General features: G+C 43.2%; 1 protein-coding gene across 2 annotated transcripts in view; it reads right to left on the minus strand.

Annotated features, from left to right (window-relative positions):
* Positions 1-2,336: 2,336 nt before the first annotated feature.
* The window catches only part of ESYT2 (extended synaptotagmin 2), a gene marked incomplete at both ends in the record, with an annotated part of 97,743 nt that continues 80,723 nt past the window's right edge, over positions 2,337-19,356 (minus strand). For both annotated transcript variants that reach the window (XM_080700924.1, XM_080700923.1), the window contains 7 exons: positions 2,337-2,382; positions 2,493-2,542; positions 4,605-4,710; positions 10,778-10,909; positions 13,510-13,608; positions 15,081-15,454; positions 17,647-17,796. In XM_080700924.1, coding sequence (XP_080557050.1) covers positions 2,337-2,382; positions 2,493-2,542; positions 4,605-4,710; positions 10,778-10,909; positions 13,510-13,608; positions 15,081-15,454; positions 17,647-17,796 — 957 coding nt within the window. The remainder of the gene's footprint in view (positions 2,383-2,492; positions 2,543-4,604; positions 4,711-10,777; positions 10,910-13,509; positions 13,609-15,080; positions 15,455-17,646; positions 17,797-19,356) is intronic.

Below are 19,356 nucleotides of genomic sequence, written 5' to 3' on the forward strand. Positions count from 1 at the left end.
GAGTGGTTTATAGGCTTCAGAGAGAAGTGTCCGCAGACAGCAAACAGTGAGACTGCACTGGACCTATGACTAGGTGCGACGTGCGCCTAAGCTACGATTCCATTCTAAGTGGACCAAGGGTGCACAGTGTGAGCTGTAAACGGAAGCAAAACCTCAGCTGCTGGAGGGAGAAGCCGTGGAGTTAGCACTCAGCACTCCCACAGGCACTTGGGTGTACATGCGAGCATGAGCTGCCCACAGGCTGTTCAGTCCCTTAAGAGGTGTGACAGGAGCAGCTCCAGGTCCACTGCAAGGCTGTGCTCCCCAGTCTCTGTGTACACCATTCCAAATGCTCGTAGGATCAAGCTCTTTTCATCCCATGGCTTGGAGTAAACACTGAATCACCCTTCTGCATTTGTGTATACTTTGTTTACAGACATGCATAGCTTATAACACTGCTAGATAGCCTCACCTCACAAGTGGTTTGGTGAACTTTTAAAAGTATAAAAAATGCTTATTAATAATTTACTTTTGTAGTACTGGGAATTGAACCCAGAGGTGTTCTACCTTTGAGCTACACCCCTAGAGTAATTTTATTTCTTCTTTGGAAACAGGGTTTCACTAGGTTGCTGAGAGCCTCACTAAACCCGAGGCTGTCCTTGAACCTACGATTCTCCCATCAGCCTACAAGTGTGTGCCACCATAATGGGCTTAAATGTGTACTATTTGGGGGGGGGGATTCACTGGTGATTGAGCGCAGGGGCTTTCTACTTCTAAGCTACATCCCAGATCTAATTTTTTAAAAATTTATTTGGCCAGGCGTGGTGGCGCACGCTTGTAATCCCCGCACTTGGGAGGCAGATACAGGAGAATCGCACAGGTTCAAAGCCAGCCGCGCTCGCTGGCTTAGGAGACCCTGTTTCCAAATAAAAATGTAAAAGTAGGTCTGGGAGTGTAGCCCGGAGGTAGAAGGGCTTCCAGGAACCCCAGTACCACCAAAAAAAAAAAAAAAAAAATTTATTTGGAGACAGGGTCTCATTAGGTTGATGAGAGCCATGTTACTTGCTGAGGTTGTCCTCAAACCTGCAATCCTACTGTCTCAGCCTCCTAAATACTGGAATTACAGTTGTGTGCCACCATGCCTGGCTCTTTTAATAATATAAAAAAAGATTCCAAAATAAAAATTGTATAACAGCATCCCAATAATAAAAGAAGCCCAGGAAATAGTGGAGACCAGTAGCTGCGGTGGGCAGCCCTGTCCGTCAGAGGGCAGCTAGATCCAGGGCCAGAGCTGTGTCCAATGTGCACTGGGAAGCTAAGTTCTCAAAAATGAGCCACTGAATGGGATGCCAATTTTTAGTGTACCATCCTACGTACTCATATGGATCTACCTCACAACCCTGAAGTGACACCATACACCTCCATCTTTATGGGCTGGGAAATACTGAAAACCAACCACACTCAAAACCAACTATCTGACGATGGCTCACCGGCTAACACCGAAGACCGTTCCCTATCTTTTAGGGAAGTATAATCAGTGCATCTCTGCACTGCCTCCTAAACAGTTACAATAAAAATTTAAAAATAGACATTTCTTCCTTATGTAAGAGATTTCAGATTAGCACAATATGGTTTATCAATTACAACAATTCTCCTGATCTTTTATATTGCTCAATTATATAACACTTTCCCTTATATACCCTTATAAGGGCAGAATAATTCCCGTGACACCTTGACTTCTCAATAATACAGCTTTGTATCTGTGGAAATGTTAATATCTTGATTACTTTCTCTTATCATTCATAATGGGCATAAATATACTAATACTTAATAATTTTTTCCAATTTATCTTTTAAAAAAACACCACAAAATAGGTCACAGAAATTTTAGCTTCAAAGATGAAAAGGATTATTTGTTGCAAGAATTTACTAAGTTTTAGAAGAAAATATGTAATTCCTTGATTCATTTTCTTCAGAATCCAAACTAGCATGTAGAGATTATAAAAAAGAGTATTTACAAGGCAGAGTGCACCTCAGCGTGCACAAACAAGGCAGTCATAAGCAAGCACAGGTGTCTGCTCTCCAGGGCTTTAGCTGATAGCTCACACAGCACAGTAACAAACTAAGACCCTGTGCACACTGCAGCACCTGGTAAAGCACTAGAAGAAATTCAACATAAAAATTTAATGATAATGCTGGCCAAATCTGTCTAAAATACCAACAGTTTTATAAAATTATTAAGGTACGTATAACTAAATACATGAAATTATAAAAATAACATTGGTTCGTCTGTGAGAGGGCGTGTTCCAAGGAGAGGTGGGCAGACACCGGGAGGAGGACGCCTCACGTCCAGCGTGGCTACGTCACCACCTGCGGTCTTGTCCCATCCTCTGTGAGGTCATACCTGCAAAGCACAGGGGAGCACAACAGACCTGGGTCAGACCTGGGGTGTGCTGCTGGACGCTTGCTGGGCTTCTCCAGATGCTGGCTGTCTGCCAGGGATGGCACACTCACCATTGGGTCCAGCCCTTGGCCAGCTCTTCAGATGCCAAAGCAACCAGCACCTGTGTGTTAAAAGAAGTGGTCTGTGAAAGTGGGCGGAGTAATTCCTGTGACACCTGTGGCTACTTATTCCAATCTTCCTAATTCTCTCCTTAATTTAACAATATAGAACTCTTCTCTTTTTTGGTACTGGGGATTGAACCCAGAAGCATTCTATTTATGAACTATACCCTCAGCCCTATTTTACTTTTATTCTGAAACAGGGTCTCACTAGGTTGATGAGAGCTCCACTACTTGCTGATGCTGTCCTCGAACCCGTAATTCTCCTGTTTTAGCCTCCCAAGTAATGGGATTACAAGTGTGTGCCACCACGCCCAGCTAGAACTCTCCTTTTCTTGAGGCTCTCATTTTTCAATCTTTCCTACCTTTATGATTCACCTGTAGATTATATGTCAGACTATATCTAAGCTATCCTTCCCATATCCACCAGTCTGAAAATTATGTTATTATGAAGCATTAATAAAGACAACATCTAGCTAGACTTGGTGGCGCATGCTTGTAATCCCATTCTTCAGGAGGTAGAGACCGAAGGATCGCGGTTTGTGGACAGCCTCAGCTACTTAACGAGGCCCTTTGCAACTCAGTGAGACCCTGTTTCAAAAATAAAGAGCTGGGCATGGTGGTGCACACTTATATAATCCCAGAATTCAGGAGACTGAGACCTGAGGATCGCGGTTCGCGGACAACCTCAGCTACTTAGTGAGGCCCTCTGCAACTCACTGAGACCCAGTTTCTAAATAAAAAATAAACTATAGGGCAGGGGGTATAGCTTGGAGGTTGAATACCCCTGGGTTCCACCCCCAGACCTGCAAAAAAAAAAAAAAAAAAGTAAAAAATTAGGGCTGGGGGTGTTGCTCAGAGGTAGAATGCCCCTGTGTTTCATTCCCAGTACCACCATAAATAAATAAACAAACAAACAAATAAATACAACCTCTAGGGATACTGGCTAATATGCGTTTATAGCACTCTAGCTGGTGTGAGCTACCTGTGCTGTTGCTGCTGACCAAAGTGTCAACTACAATTCAGGATCTCTTTCCTGACTTAACCTTATGTATACTACTAGAAAATGTGTAATCATATATAAAAGCTAAATGTGAATATAGACTAAGATTAGAGGAAATTCAGAGAGATAAAGCCAATGACCTGCCAGAGAAAGAACAGTTTAATCAGTTGAGCAAGTGGAATTATATGAGAACACTGGTCTTTGTGTTTTCTTTCAGGGTAGTATTGAAAAAAAGTTAGAAACCTAAAAATGAACCTTTCTTTTACTAAAGGTTCCTGGTATTAATAAACCAATAATATTAATGTGTAAAGATGATGAAAATTATTTATGTCATCTTTGGAATGCACTGATGTCTTAGCATGCAACTTTATAAATAAGCACAGACCGCAGAGCAAGCTTACCCATTCTACTTATGTAGGTATGGCCTAAAAATGGCACTTCAGGAAAGAGTTTAATTATCAAAAAGCAGAGCCCACCTTCAAGCTAGGATTTTTTGTTCCCCACACTGGGGATTGAACCCAGGCATATTCTGTCTCGAGCTACAACCCCAGCCATGCTCTTTTTATTTTGAAAGAAGGTCTTGCTAAATTGCTGAGGCTAGCCTTGACTTTATGATCCTCCTGTATCAGCCTTCCAAGTCCTGGATTATAGGTGTGTGCCACCACAACACTTGGGATTTTTTTTCTGGGTCTGGGGATGGAACCCAGAGGCATCTGACCTCCGAGCTACAACCCCTGCCCAGTTTTTTATTCTTTATTTTGAAACAGGGTCTTACTAAGTTGCGGAGGGCCTCACTAAGTAGCTGAGGCTGTCCGCGAACCTCCCACTTAGGAGAAAATATATATATATTTTTTGGTGGTACTGGGGTTCCTGGAAAGCCTTCTACCTCTGGGCTACACTCCCAGACCTATTTTTTATACTTTTTTATTTGGAAACAGGGTTTTTTAAGCCAGCATGGCTGGCTTCGAACCTGCGTGATCCTCCTGTCTCCACCTCTCAAGCGCGGGGATTACAAGTGTGCGCCACCACATCCAGCCACTTAGGATATTTTAAAAACTTACTTTGCCAAGAAGCCCTTTGTCTTTGGACAGGAAGCCACCACTGTTCTTCACTGCTACATCCAGTGTTCTTCTCTGCACCTCAGGGAGCGACACACTGAAATCAAAGCTGAAAGGGGACGCAAGGCCTTACTTAACTTCTTCCCCAATTCTGCTGCATTTCCTATTAACTAAAAATGACATTTTTTTCTTTCTTTCTTTTTTTTTTTGCATTTTTTGCAGTACTGGGTCAATACCCAGTACACAGAGGTATTCTACCTCCGAGCTATACCCCCAGCCCTATTGTTTATTCTTTATTTTGAGACAGGGTCTCACTAAGTTGCGGAGGGCCCAAGTACCTGAGGCTGGCTTTAAACCTGCAATCCTCTTGTCTCAGCTTCCGAAGCACTGGGATTACAAGCATGCACCACCATGCCCAGCTTAAAAAAGACATTTCTGTTTATGAGATCATTCCCAATACTGGAATGTGCTTTCTTTTAAAACTGGGTTCTCAAGCCGGGCGTGGTGGCGCATGCTTGTAATCCCAGCATTTGGGAGGTTGAGACCTGAGGATCATAGTTCACGGACAGCTTCAGCTACTTAGTGAGGCCCTTTGCAACTTAGTGAGACCCTGTTTCAAAATAAAGAAAAAAAAAAAATAGGGCAGAGATGTAGCTCGGAGGTAGAATGCCCCCTGGGTTCCATCCCCAGACCTGCAAAATAAATAAGTAAATAAAGCAAATAAATAAATAAAATGAAATTGGGTTCTCCTTTACGTGTATCTCTGTTAGTTTCTGAACTTTAGTTTAAATAAAGTTACTGGTAGGAAAACAACAGTGAACCGCAGACACCATACCATCCAGCTCTACTATTTCCAAAATGCTGCCCACGGATCACAGTGCCAGAGCCAGTCTGCATAGACTGGTGGTGTGAAAGCGCCTGGTGTCCCAAGGCTCTCGGGAGGTCACTGTGTAAGATACCAGTGTCTGCCAGGCCGGACACGCAAGGGAATAGTAAAAATGTAATAGTAGCATTCTTTGCACTATTTTTAAAAATGCTTTAGAAAATATAGTTTTTTTGCAAAAATGTTTTAAGATGCTATGAGATTATTAGGCTATTGTAAAATATAAATTTCTAAATACACATGTCTTTAAGTTTTCTTTTCCTTTCTTTTCTTTCTTTTTTTTTTTTTTTTGTAGTACTGGGGATCGAACCCAGGGACATTCTACCTCTGAGCTCCATCTCCAGCCCTATTTTTTAGCCTTTATTTTGAAACAGATCTTCACCGAGTTGCAAAGGGCCTCACTAAGTAGCTGAGATTGCCTTAACTGCGATCCTCCTGTCTCAGCCTCCCAAATGCTGGGATTAAAAGTGTAAGCCACCACACCCAGCTTAAATCCTCAGTTTTAATTTATTATTATTTATTTATCGGTGCTGGGGATTGAATCCTGGAGCATTCTAAACCTGACTCATACCTCCAGCTCTATTTATTTATTTATTTATTTATTTATTTATTTATTTATTTATTTTTCGGGTTTGGGGATGGAACCCAGGGGCATTTGACCTCCGAGCTACACCCCCTGCCCTATTTTTTTCTTTATTTTGAAGCAGGGTCTCACTATGTTACAGAGGGCCTCACTAAGTAGCTGAGACTGTCTGCAAACCGCGATCCTCTGGTCTCAGCCTCCCGAATGCTGGGATTACAAGTGTGCACCACCAAACCCAGCTCTATTTTATATTTTATTACAAAACAGGACCTAAATTGTATGGCTGGCTTTAAACCAGTGATCTTCCCATCTTGTTTTCCCAAGTACTGGGATTGCACGTGTGTGCCACTATGCCCAGCTGCTGCTGCTGCAGCTGCTGCTGCTGCTACTACTACTACTACTACTACTACTACTACTGTTGAAACAGGGTTTCAATAAATTGGGGAGGGCCTCCCAAGTACTTGGATTACAAGCATGCACCACCATGCCCTACTCAGCTATTATTACTTTAAAAATCTTTTTGTGGAGCCAGGCATGGTAGCGCATGCTTGTAATCTCAGTATTTGGGAGGCTAAGACAGGAGGGTCACAGTTTGCAGACTGCCTAAACTACTTAGTGAGGCCCTTTACAACTCAGTGAGACCCTGTTTCAAAAATAAAGAATAGATTTAAAAAAAAAAAAAAACGACTTCCGGGAATATGGCGACCAAGAAAAGCGGGGCTTAAGAGCCCCGCTAACAACCAATCTCCATTACCACAAAATCAGCGCCTTTCATAGCCAGAAAACACCATCACCAGAGAAACAAAAAAATCACCAGGCTCCAGAGAGAAAGCGGACTGAGAACAGAGCTCAGAGCCACAAGGAGATACACCGGCCTCACGCCCGAGGACGCAGCAGCAGCGCCATACTGCCGGTGGCAGCGGCAAGTTCACCGGGCAGCTACAGCAAGCCGAGGTGAGCTGCTGCGGAACAGCCAGGCGGGATTTCTCGGCGCAGGGAGCATCTAAAGCTCCCAGTGGCTGAGCTCGGCACACGCTGCAGGGACTCAGAGTGGAACTCAAAACCAAGAAGAAATACATCAGCCTCACGGCTGAGGGCGTAGCAGCAGTGCCATATTGCCACTGGCGGCAGCAGCAGCGAACTCACCGAGTCCAGTACAGCTACATCTGCGTACTCAAGAACAGTGAGTCAAATTGCGGTCCCTATAGGATAAATCCCAGTACTGCACTCCCAGGGACTAGACCCAGTGGGGGAGTGGCGGTGGCAGAGATATCACACCATAGGAGAACATGCAACCTGGCACCCCCCACAGTCTAAAGCAGCCTCTATCGACTCTCTGGGTCGGAGACTCTGTGATACAACCCAGTAAAGGAGTAGTGGGGTCTGAGATACTACTGACTCGAGATCCAGAGCACCTTAAGTGAAGTCATAGTGACCCAAGGGAAGAACCCAGAGAAAGCACAAACTTCCGAAATCATGGGAAAGAGGAATAATACTTGAGCAATGAATGCCCACAACCCCACAACATCAGAACCCGATAAAACAGAAAATCAGAGATTTCTAGAAGATCAAATCAGGAAAATAACTGTAGAAATAATAGAGGTGCTTCGAAAAGAATTCAGAGAGAGCCAAAGAGAGATAAAGGATGCAATTAATGAGTAAAGACCTCAATTCAAAGCACAAACAACCGATTAGACCACATGGAGAACAGAATCTCGCTCTTAGAAGATGATCATTCCAAAAATGAATGCATAGTTTCTAATCTAGAAAAAAATATCCGACAGCAGGAATCTGATATTGAAGAAATATGGGCCCATTTTAAGAGAGCTAACCTAAGAATAATTGGAATAGAGGAGGGAAAAGAAAGTGAAACCAAAGGGATCAACAATCTCTTCAAGGAAGTAATAGCAGAAAATTTTCCAAACATAGAGCAAGAGGTTGATACACAGGTCCAGGAAACTTATAGAACTCCCTTTAGACAGGATCGGAGAAGAGGATCCCCACGCCACATAATTGTCAAAATGACCAATGTGGAAGCCAAGCAGAGAATCTTAAAGGCAACAAAAACAAAGGGCCAACTGACATTCAGAGGCAAACCAATTAGAATCACTCCAGACTTCCCAAACCAAGTCATGAGAGCCAGAAGGGCTTGGAGTAACATATTCCAAACTCTGAAAGAAAACAACTTCCAGCCAAAAATTTCCTACCCAGCAAAACTTTCTATCAAATTAGATGGAGAAATAAGAAGCTTCCATGACAAACAGAAACTGAAGGAATTTATGTCTTCAAAACCAGCACTAGAGAAAATACTCAAAGAGATTAACTACAAAGAAGAAATAGGTAACACACACCAGAACCAGAGAAACAAGATTTTCCATCCAACAGACAACTAAGATTGGTTATCTGTGGAGATTCATTATTTATGTTAGTCTTTTACATATCTCTAAATTGTATTGTTTGCTTTTATTGTTGCTATTTTTTAGGATTTCCAGTTGGGATATTAATATACCTTCAGATATAGCATTTGGAAATATTTTATCCCATTCTATCAGTAACTTTTAACTCTCTTTACATTGTTTTTGGATATACAATTTTTTTTTTATTTTTTAGGGAGTTTGTTTACCCTTCTGTTACCTGTGCCACTGAAATCATATCCAAGAAATCACTGCCAATTTCAATGTTGTGAGGTTTAATGACCCAGATTTTCTTCTAAAAGTTTATAGTCTTAAGATTTATATTTAGGTCTTTTATCTATTTTGAGTTAATATTTGTATATGGTGTTAGGTAAGGGTCCAATATTATTCTTTTTCATGTAATTATTATTTTTCAACAATATTTAGTTAAAAGATTAATATTTCCACCACCAAATGTTCGTGGAAACCTTGTCAAAAATAACTTGACAATATATGGAAGAATTTATCTCTAGGCTTTTATTTCACTCCAATGGATTATATATCTGCCTTTATAACAGTATTACACTGTTTCCATTATTGTAGCTTTATATGGTTTGAAATCAGAAAATATATATCTTCTAGCTTTGTTCTTTCTCAAGATCGTTTTGGGTATCTAGAGTCCATATTCCATATTAGGATAGATTTTTTTTCTGAAAAATAAATATATAAATATATGATAGTTTCACCTAAAAAAATAGAAAAAAAATATTCTCTGGTAAGAAAGAAAGCAAAAAGAAATATTGAAATGTTATCTTTAAGTCATCAAAAGCTTGGTATCAGACAAATGAAACTGTTATGTGAGATTATCATTTTTAATTCTGGATAAATTGCTATAATACTAGATGTCAACCACTAAGCCAAGCATGGGAGGGAGGGATGGGGAGAGAATGGGGTGGGGATCGGGTGGGGGCTGACTGGGCGATGTGTGCATGTATGTCTACAATAGTTTGTATCCCACTATGATGTATGAATACAGTACACCAATAAAAAACATAAAATAAAATAAAAAAATAAAGAATAAAAAATAGGGCTGGGGGTGTAGTTTGGCGATAGAATGTTCCTGGGTTCCATCCCCAGGACTGCAAAATAAATATAAATAAATAAAAGAAAGAAAGAATAAAAAATAGGGCGGGGTGTTGCTCGGAGGTAGAATGCCCCTAGGTTCCACCCCTAGTCCTGATATTTGTGGTACTGGTGACTGAACCCAAGGGAGTTCTACCTCTGAGTCACACTCTCACACTCTCATATCATTTTATTTTTTGGCACTAGGGATTGAACCCAGGAGCATTCTGTTTCCAAGCTTCACCCCAAGCCATATATATGTGTGTGTGTGTGTGTGTGTGTGTGTGTTGCGGGTCTGGGGATGGAACCCAGGGGCATTCAACCTCCAAGCTACACTTCCAGCCCTATTTTGTATTTTTTATTTTGAAACCAGATCTCACTGAGTTGCAGAGGGCCTCACTAAGTAGCTGAGATCACTGTCTGCGAACCGTGATCCTCCAGTCTCAGCCTCCTGAATGCTGGGATTACAAGTGTGCGCCACTATGCCTGGCTCCCTTTTTATTTTAAAACAGGGTCTCCTGCCGGATGTGGTGGCACATGCTTGTAATTCCAGTACTTGGGAGGCTGAGACAGGAGGATTGCAGGTTTACAGTCAGTCTCAGTACTTAGTGAGGCCCTCTGCAACTTACTGAGACCCTGTTTCCAAATAAAAAATAGGGCTGGAGGTGTAGCTACAATGCTCCTGTGTTCAATCCCTAGTACCACAAAACAAACAAACAAACAAACAAACAAAAAATAGATCTCCCTACATTGCTGAGAGTCTTGCTAAGTTGTGAGGCTGTCCCTGAACCTGCAATCCTTCTGTCTCAGCCTTCTAAGAACTGGGATTACAGGAATACACCACCATACCCAGCTTCAGTTTCAGTTTTTATCACAGAGAGTATCAATAGGCATTATCTACTAAAATAAAGGTTCTTCAGGGACATCAATAATTTGGTCTTCACTTAGTCACTGCTCTCGTGGTCCAGTGTTTACAACTTGGATTTATTATGTTTATTACTTCCACATGAAGTTCAGAATACTGCTTTACTTATTACTAAGGAGTACCCATGCACTGGATGTGGTGGAGGTTTCTCCACTTCTCCTCAGCAGTGTGTTGATGACAGGCCGTCGTCGTCAAAGGGGGTGCTCGGGCCTCTCCTGGTTTCTCCTGACCTGTGGCGCCTCTTCCCATATGAGCGAAGCATCTACCTACCTTTGATCAAACACTGGATTTAATGTCTTCTTTGACACATGTGTTTTCCTCCTTCCCGACCTCCTCTTGTCTGGTAATAAATACATGCGCACATATGGATCAGAGCCATCCTCCGAGAAGGCAATGAGATTTCTATTAACACAAACCAGTTAATACTGGACATTAGAGTTCAAGGAAGTGAGAACGCCATCATGTTCAAATCCGCCTTGCCATGTTTAGATTTCAATTAACACAAACCAGAGAATATCGGGCATTAGAGTTCAGGGAAGTGAGGATGCTATAATGCTCGGATCTGTCTTGCCATTTTTAGATCTCCTGTTTATTTAGCAGCAGCTCTGTCTCCCGCTCCTGATGGCCACATTGGTCCCTCTACAGTGCCACCTGGGCTGTCCACCCCCACACCACAACCCTCAGAGGACCCTCTCCCCTGGGGCCGGCATGGCTCTTTCCCTAGACAACTGGTGGATCCAGACACATCTAGCAGTCTTCATTCACACCACCTTGGAGTCTTTACTGGTGGCCTGCAAGTCTGCTAATGCAGGTTCCCCAGTACCCTCTGCAGAGTCTCTGCTATTCCCTGCCTCTCTCAGAGTATCTCAGTAGCAAGAATATATAAAGGTGCTCCACAATTACTGAACCAAAATCTATGTTTAACCCTATTTCTAAAGGTCACTAATTAAGCTGGGCGTGGTGGGGCATGCTTGTAATCCCAGTATTCGGAAGGCTGAGACTAGAGGATCACGGTTCACAGACAGCCTCAGCTACTTAGGCCCCCCGCAACTTAGTGAGACCCTATTTCTTTCTTTTATTTTTTATTTTTTTGGTGGTACTGGGGGTGGAACCCAGGGGCTTTTCTACCTCCGAGTTATACTCCTAGACCTATTTTATATTTTATTTGGAAACAGGGTCTCACTAAGTTGCTGAGAGCCTCACTAAGTAGCTGAGGCTGGCTTCGAACCTGTGTGATCCTCCTGTCCTAGCCTCCCAAGAACGTGGATTACAAGCGTGCGCCACCACACCGGACTGAGACCCTGTTTCAATTAAAGAATACAAACTAGGGCAGGGGGTATAGCTCGGAGGTCGAATGCCCCTGGGTTCCATCCCCAGACCTGCAAAAAGTAAATAAATAAATAAATAAATAAATAAATAAATAAATAAATGTCACTAATTTTATTTTCTTATGTTTCCAGCAGGCTCTTGAAAGCTCTAAATATTTATATATTATATTAATTTATTTATTTTTTTGCGGATATGGGGATGGAACCCAGGGGCTTATAAAGACTAGAGTCCAATGTAAAACATAACTAATGTATGCACATATTATGGACCACATGTATATAGATGAATGTTTTTGAGCATGATGGAATTACTGGTACTTTTCTCTGAACTGTCTGTAATGTGGCTGTTTTTTCCCCTAATCATTCAAATAACTCATCCTTTTTTTCAATTACTCAAATAATTCATTCTTAAGCCAGGTGTGGTATCGCATACTTATAATCTTAGTACTTGGGATGCTGAGACAGGAGGAGCACAGGTTCATGGCCAGCCTCAGTAACTTGTGAGGTCCTCCTGCACAACTTAGTGAGATCCTGTTTTAAAATAAAGACTAAAATAGGGCTGAGGGTGTAGCTCAGAGTAGAATACCCCTGGATTCAATCCCCAGTACCATAAAAAAAAATTCACGCTTAGGTTGTTAGACTGGAGCAAACCTTAACTTTCCCCAACACCTTTGAGCTTATTAACATACATTTCTATATGCCCCAACAACTTAATGAATGCATTATTAATAAAAGCAAGACAGTTTCAAATACTGATTTCGAAGAAGAGAATAGTAATCTAATGTTAACCAGCAAGCAGTAGAATCTTTCCTTAGTCTTCCCCACCCCCAAATTCCCAAATTGCCAATTTTTTTTTTTTTTTTTGTGGTGGTACTGGGGTTCCTGGAAGCCCTTCTACCTCTGAGATACACTCCCAGACCTATTTTTTTATATTTTTACTTGGAAACAGGGTCTCTTACGCCAGCACGGCTTGCTTCGAACCTGCGCGATCCTCCTGTCTCCACCTCCCAAGCGTGGGGATGACAAGTGTGCGCCACCACGCCCGGCCCCAAATTGCCATATTTTAAAACAAATTCCTCCCAAACACCAAAGTGAGAAATCGCACAAGTATAAACACACTGTTCTTTTGTGCGTGTGTGAAAGTGGGGACGAACCCAGCACCTCTTTTGGAGGTGGGTGTGCCATCGCTGAGCCACACCTCTAGCCCTGTTTGAAACAGTGCCTCAGTTAGTTGTGGCAAGACTTGCTAAGTTGCTGAGGCTGTCAACAAACCTGGTATACTCCTGCCTCAGCCTCGTAAGTACTCAAGATTGCAGGCATTTGCCACCATGCCTGGCCAGTTTCTTTCTTTCTTTTCTTTCTTACTTTTGTATTGAGGACTGAATTTAGGGTTGTTTTACCTCTGAGCTACAACCTCAGCCATATTTATTATTTTGAAATAGGGTCTCGCTTATTTGCTGAGAGCCTCGTTAAATTGTTGAGGCTGGTCTCAAACCTGTGATCCTCTTGTCTCAGCCTCTCAAGTACCAGGATTACAGGAATGTACCACTGTATCCAGCTTGTTAAAGGAGAGACTCAGTCAGATCTGTCTGGTGACCCCTGCTTAACATATGTACCCTGCAGCATGGTACAGGGTAATCAGGAACCCACAGGGCAACAATGTGCCGGCCTCACCTGCATGAGTGCACCACCACGATGAGCTTATTCCTCTGGGAGCTGTGTCGGATGGTCAGCTGGACCTGCCCCAGTGGAGACTGTCCCAGGGTTGTCCCGCTGAGGAAAGCAGAGTAGAGTCAATTCTCACTTCAAATGAGCTACACTCACACACACAGAACACACAGGAAGATAGTTTCTGCTCATTCAGACAAAATAGAATGGAATTACAAATGAACTTAAACCAGAAACTTCTGGGTATATGTCAAGTGTAAGTCCTATTTCACTTGAGGGTTCAATATAGCTTAATTATTCAAAATTAATATAGCTCTTCAGTGAAAGCCGAAAGATAAAGTCTTAGCTCATCAGGGCCTACTTCACACTAGTCGCCCCTGCCTTCCTCTGATGAAACTCAGCCCTCATTTAATTCGTGGCCCTAGGCAGAGCTAACTCCTCAGAGGAACACTCTCTCCACTCAGTTTCTTTCAAGGTTGCTCAGCTACTTCCAAGATTAAGCTTCTGAGAAAAGATGGTTTCCCTGTTTAAAATTCTATTTACTTCTAGAAAGAGAGAAGGAAGAGACTGATTCCTTTTTTTCCAAAATAATGAACATGAGGCCAGGCATGGTGGTGCCTGCCTATAATCCTAGTACTTGGGAGGCAGAGACAGATCTCAGATTCAAAGCCAGCCTCAGCAATTCAGTAAGGCTTTCACCAACTTAGTGAGAACCCATTTCAAAATTTAAAAAAGGGCTGGGGTGCTGGTTGTGGTGGCACATGCTTGTAATCCCAGTACTTGGGAGACAGAGACAGGGAGATCATAGATTCGTGGTCAGCTTCAGCTACTTAGTGAGATCTTGTCTTAAAAAATAGAGAATAAAGCCGGGAGTGGTGGCGCACGTTTGTAATCCCCACACTTGGGAGGCAAAGACAGGAAGATCGCGCAGGTTCAAAGCCAGCTGCGCTGGCTTAAGAGACCCTGTTTCCAAATAAAAATATAAAATGGGTCTGGGAGTGTAGCCTGGAGATAGAAGGGTTTCCAGGAACCCCAGTACCACACACACACACAAAAAACAATAGAGCCGGTGTGGTGGCACACGCTTGTAATCCCAGTATTTGGGAGGCTGAGACCAGAGGATCACGGTTTGCAGACAGCCCTAGCTACTTAGTGAGGCCCTCTGCAACTCAGTGAGACCCTGTTTCAAAATAAAGAATAAAAAATAGGGCAGGGGCTGTAGCTCGGAGGTCAAATGCCTCTGGGTTCCATCCGCAGACCCGGAAAAAAAAAAATAGAGAATAAAAATCAGGCTGAGGGTGTGGCTAAGAGATAAAATGCCTATGGGTTCTATCCCCATTGCCACACACACACAAAAAAGTCCTATTTTGAGACTACAGATGTCTGCCACCACACCCAGGTAGGCAGGTTTTATTCTGAAAGTCAGACTCAGTGGGCAAAACAGCAATACAACCTGGAGTTCTAGTTAACGCAAGACTGCATTCCCTCCCTGCATGTGAACTGTTGGTAGCACGCCTGTGCAGAGCAGATGCAGTCACGCATTGATTCTGACAGACAGGCAGAGGGGATGGAGTTACTTTTCGAGCTGCCGCAGTCTTTGCCGGAGCTCCTGCGTGGCGATGGGCAAGGATATATCTGAGGCTATGCTAGGGGTGGGCTCCTTGACCGTGACGTGGCTTGGGGAGGCCAGGAGACCGCAGGAGCTTCTGTCCATATCCCGCTGGCCCGGAGGGTTGGCCTCGGGAGGCTGGGCCTTTTCTTCCACACCAGACTTATCGCCTCCCCCAATGACTGGTGTAGAAGGAGCTGTGTTGCTGCTGCTGGTGCCTGGAGATGTGGACACCTGGGACTTGACCGGCATTTTCCTCCCTTCTTTGGAAACAGAGGGTCGTTTCACTTGAGCTGAATGTTGGTAGTCTGGAGGCCTTTCTTGCTTTTCAAGGTGAAGTATCTAGAGGTAGAAATACACAGACACTGAACCAATGACACTGATGACACTGGAAACACCCTGATACTTGAATGGCTTAGATGCGTTAATCTGCAAGTCCTTTTTTGTGTCTGAGCTACTGGGGACTTAACCCATACAATTCTACCTCTGTACTACACCCCCACCCTTATTTTTAATTTTTTAAAATTGTGAAACAGGGTCTCATAGTTTCTGAGGCTGTCCTCACACCTAAGATCCTCCCATCTCAGCCTCTCAATTACTTAAATTATAGGTGTGTGTCACCAAGCCCAGCTTCTTCTGCAAGTATTTCTTTAAAATTTGGCTCAAAACATTTTAAAAAATCTAATCTTTTTTTGTTCAGCTACTCAGTTACTAAAATAGTATTTTATTATAGGAAGTTCAGGAAAAAAAAAAGTTGAAAGTTGGGAGTGGTGGCACACGCTTGTAACCCCAGCATTTGGGAGGCTAAAATAGGAGGATCACAGTTCGCGGACAACCTTGGCTACTTAGTGAGTCCCTTTGCAACTCAGTGAGACCTTGTTTCAAAAAATGAAGAATAAAAAATAGGGCTGGGAGTGTAGCTCGAAGGTATAATGCCACTGGGTTCCATCCCCAATGTTGAAAAAACAAAGTTTAAGTAATCAAAGTATCACTTCTATGATACAAACACAAGTTCTGTGTTTTCCTCTAGTCTCTTTACTTGTCATATTCCAACACAGTTGTAAGACAATAATCTCATTGGCTAGGCCCGTGAAATCACATGCTTTTTTTTTTTTTTCTTTTTCTTTTTGTGGTTCTGGGGGTGGAACCCAGGGGCATTCTACCTCCGATCTATACCCCCAGCCCTATCTTTTATTCTTTATTATTATTTTTTAAATTTTTGCAGTACTGGGGATGGAACCCAGGGGTATTCTACCTCCAAGCTACACTCCAGCTCTATTTTATTTTTTTTATTCTTTATTTTGAAACAGGGTCTCATTGAGTTGCAAAGGGCCTAAGTAGCTGAGGCTGTCCGTGAACCATGATCCTCCTGTTTCAGCCTCCCAAATGCTGGGATTACAAGCAGGTGCCACCTCACCTGGCTTATTCTTTATTTTGAAACAGGGTCTGAGTTGCAAAGGGCCTCACTAAGTAGTAGCTGAGGCTGTCATTGAACCACAATCCTCTGGTCTCAGCCTCTCAAATGCTGGAATTACAAGTGTGCGCCACCACACCTGGCTAGTCTTCTTAGCTTTTGAAACAGAGTCTTACTGAGTTGCGAAGGGCCTCACTAATGAGCTGAGGCTGTCCATGAACCTTCTGGTCTCTACCTCCTGAATGCTAGGATTACAAGCATGTGCCACCACACCTGGTGAAATCACATGCTTTTGACAGAAGACTGAATCCCACATTCTACATAGGTGGTTTGCACCAGGAACCCCAAAGAAAGGAAGAATACTCAGAACCCTGTTTTCCGGCAAGATCACCCCAAATAACTGTGTGGTGCAGGAAAGGAGGCACAGCCATATGACCTGTGACTCAGTTGTGTAGCATAGGAACTAGCGATAGGTACCTTCTACTGAGCAGAATCTATATGAACCTGTGCAATCCTCCTGTCTCAGCCTCCCAAGCGCTGGGATTACAAGTGTGCAGCACCACACCTGGCTCCTTAACTACTTTTAAAAATTGAAACTTAGGCCGGGCATGGTGGCACACGCTTGTAATCCCAACATTCGGAAGGCTGAGATTGGAGGATCATGGTTCTTGGACAGTCTCAGCTACGTAGTGAGGCCCTCTGCAACTCAGTGAGACCCGGTTTCAAAATAAAGAATAAAAAAATAGGGCAGGGGGTATAGCTTGGAGGTCGAATGACCCTGGGTTCAGACCTGCAAAAACAAAACAAAAAAAAAAAAAACCAGAAAAACAAACAAAAAAAAACTTAGGTGAGAACTGCGTATACAGATGGTGGACCGAAGGGGGACAACACGGGTGGGCAGATGCACGTGCAGCACACGGGCAAGCCCAGCCTGCTGTCGTCTGGTGGGCGCCAGTGAGTGCCCACGGCTCTGCTCTGGTTTCTCCTCTCGGGTCTCCAGCATCATACCCCTGCCCTGTGCCCATGGCACTGTCTGTCACATTGACCAGGACCTGGAGCATGCTGCAGAAGCCCATTTTCTTCCACCCCACCATATTCACTGCAAAAGACTGCACGGCACCTTCAGAGCGATCTTCATCTTCAAGGTGCTGTTTGGACCTGAGTTGCTGAGATGAAACCGCTGGTTTATGGTCATGTCGTCACTCGTGAGCAGCTGGCTGATTGGGATTCTCAGGCTCCCCAGAGAACACTGATGCTGTTCATCTTTGACCTGCAAACCACAGAGGGAAAGCACCCTGAGGAGAGAGGGACCAGCACAAGTGTACAGGAAATGCACAAGGGCCATTAAAAGATGAAAAATATCCAAATATTGTTAGCCATACCTTTTTTTTTTTTTTTGGTGGGTGGGGGCATTCAGAATTCTACCTCTGAACTATACTCCATTTTGAAATAGGGTTTCACTGCATTGCTGAGGATGACCTCCGATCCTCCTGTTGCAGCCCAAGTACTGTTTCTACAGGTGACTAACTTAGCAGAAAGCCTCCTCGGGTTTAACATAAGACACACGTCTCTGTCGCTTGTGCGTGTCATTTCTCCATGACAAAATCCCAATGAGACTACAAAAAGTACCATGTCCTGTGGATCTGTTATGAGAAACTTCAGCTAAGAGACAGAAGTCTAGTCAGGTGTGGTGGTGCATGCTTGCAATCGTAGTACTTGGGAGGCTGAGACAGGAGGACTGCAGGTTTGAGGCTAGCCCCAGCAATTTAGCCTGATCCTGAGCAATTAACAAAACCTCATTTTTAAAACAAAACCAAAATATAGCTGGGGTGTGGCTCAGAGGTAGAAAGCCCCTTGGTTGAATCCCCAGTACAAAAACAAAAACAAGAGAGTCAATAGTCCACACAAACCTGAGACTAGGAGATGTCTTGTAGCCCTGTGGAAACGGCACAATACACCTGTGTAGTGATCTACTGGTAATAGGAGAATACATTGACGGATAAGCCTTTCCTATTCCAAGTCTACATGCTTGGTTTGAAAATTTGCCATATCTGTTGGGGTGGGAGGTAAATATGCCAAGGGATGTGTGTATGTATGAATATATCACTTCAAATCTCACCAGATTGTGTAGGTACAATGCACCAATGAACGCACTAAGAAGACAATTTACACTATCTGCCAGAAATGCATGGTAATTTTTTTCCCCCTGAACAATAATCTTTAGCATTACCTCTGTAAGAGGAGTCATTACCGTCACACTGAAGAGCACTGGGGGCTTCATAGGTTACATGAAAATGGTCAGAGTAGCTAACGTATAACTCCATAGGGAAACCTAAGAGCCTGACAACTTACCTTCTAAAACTAAAATCACGCTGGGCACGGTGTGCGTGCCTATAACCCCAGCATTTGGTAGGCAGAGACAAAAGGATTACAGGTTCAAGGACAGCCTCAGCAACCTAACGAGGTCCTCGGTAACTCAGTGAGACCCTGTTTCTAAAGTAAAATAAAATAAAATAAAAAAATAGGGCTGGGTATGTAGCTTGAAGGTAGAATACCCTAAGGTCAATCCTTTGTAGAAAGAAAGAAAGAAAGAAAGAAAGAAAGAAAGAAAGAAAGAAAGAAAGAAAGAAAGAAGAAAGAAAGAGAGAAAGAAAGACAGACAGACACTAGGGTGTGGTGGCACACACCATAATCCCAATACTTGGGATGCTGAGAGAGGATAGCAAGAGAAAAAGAAAAAAAAAAAAAAAGGAGCGGGCATGGTGGTGCACACTTGTAATCCTAGCATTTGGGAGGCTAAGAAAGGGTGACCGGGGTTCGCAGACAGCCT

This window comes from Muscardinus avellanarius (assembly GCF_963383645.1).
Source record: "Muscardinus avellanarius genome assembly, chromosome: 9".
Taxonomy (NCBI): Eukaryota; Metazoa; Chordata; class Mammalia; order Rodentia; family Gliridae; genus Muscardinus; species Muscardinus avellanarius.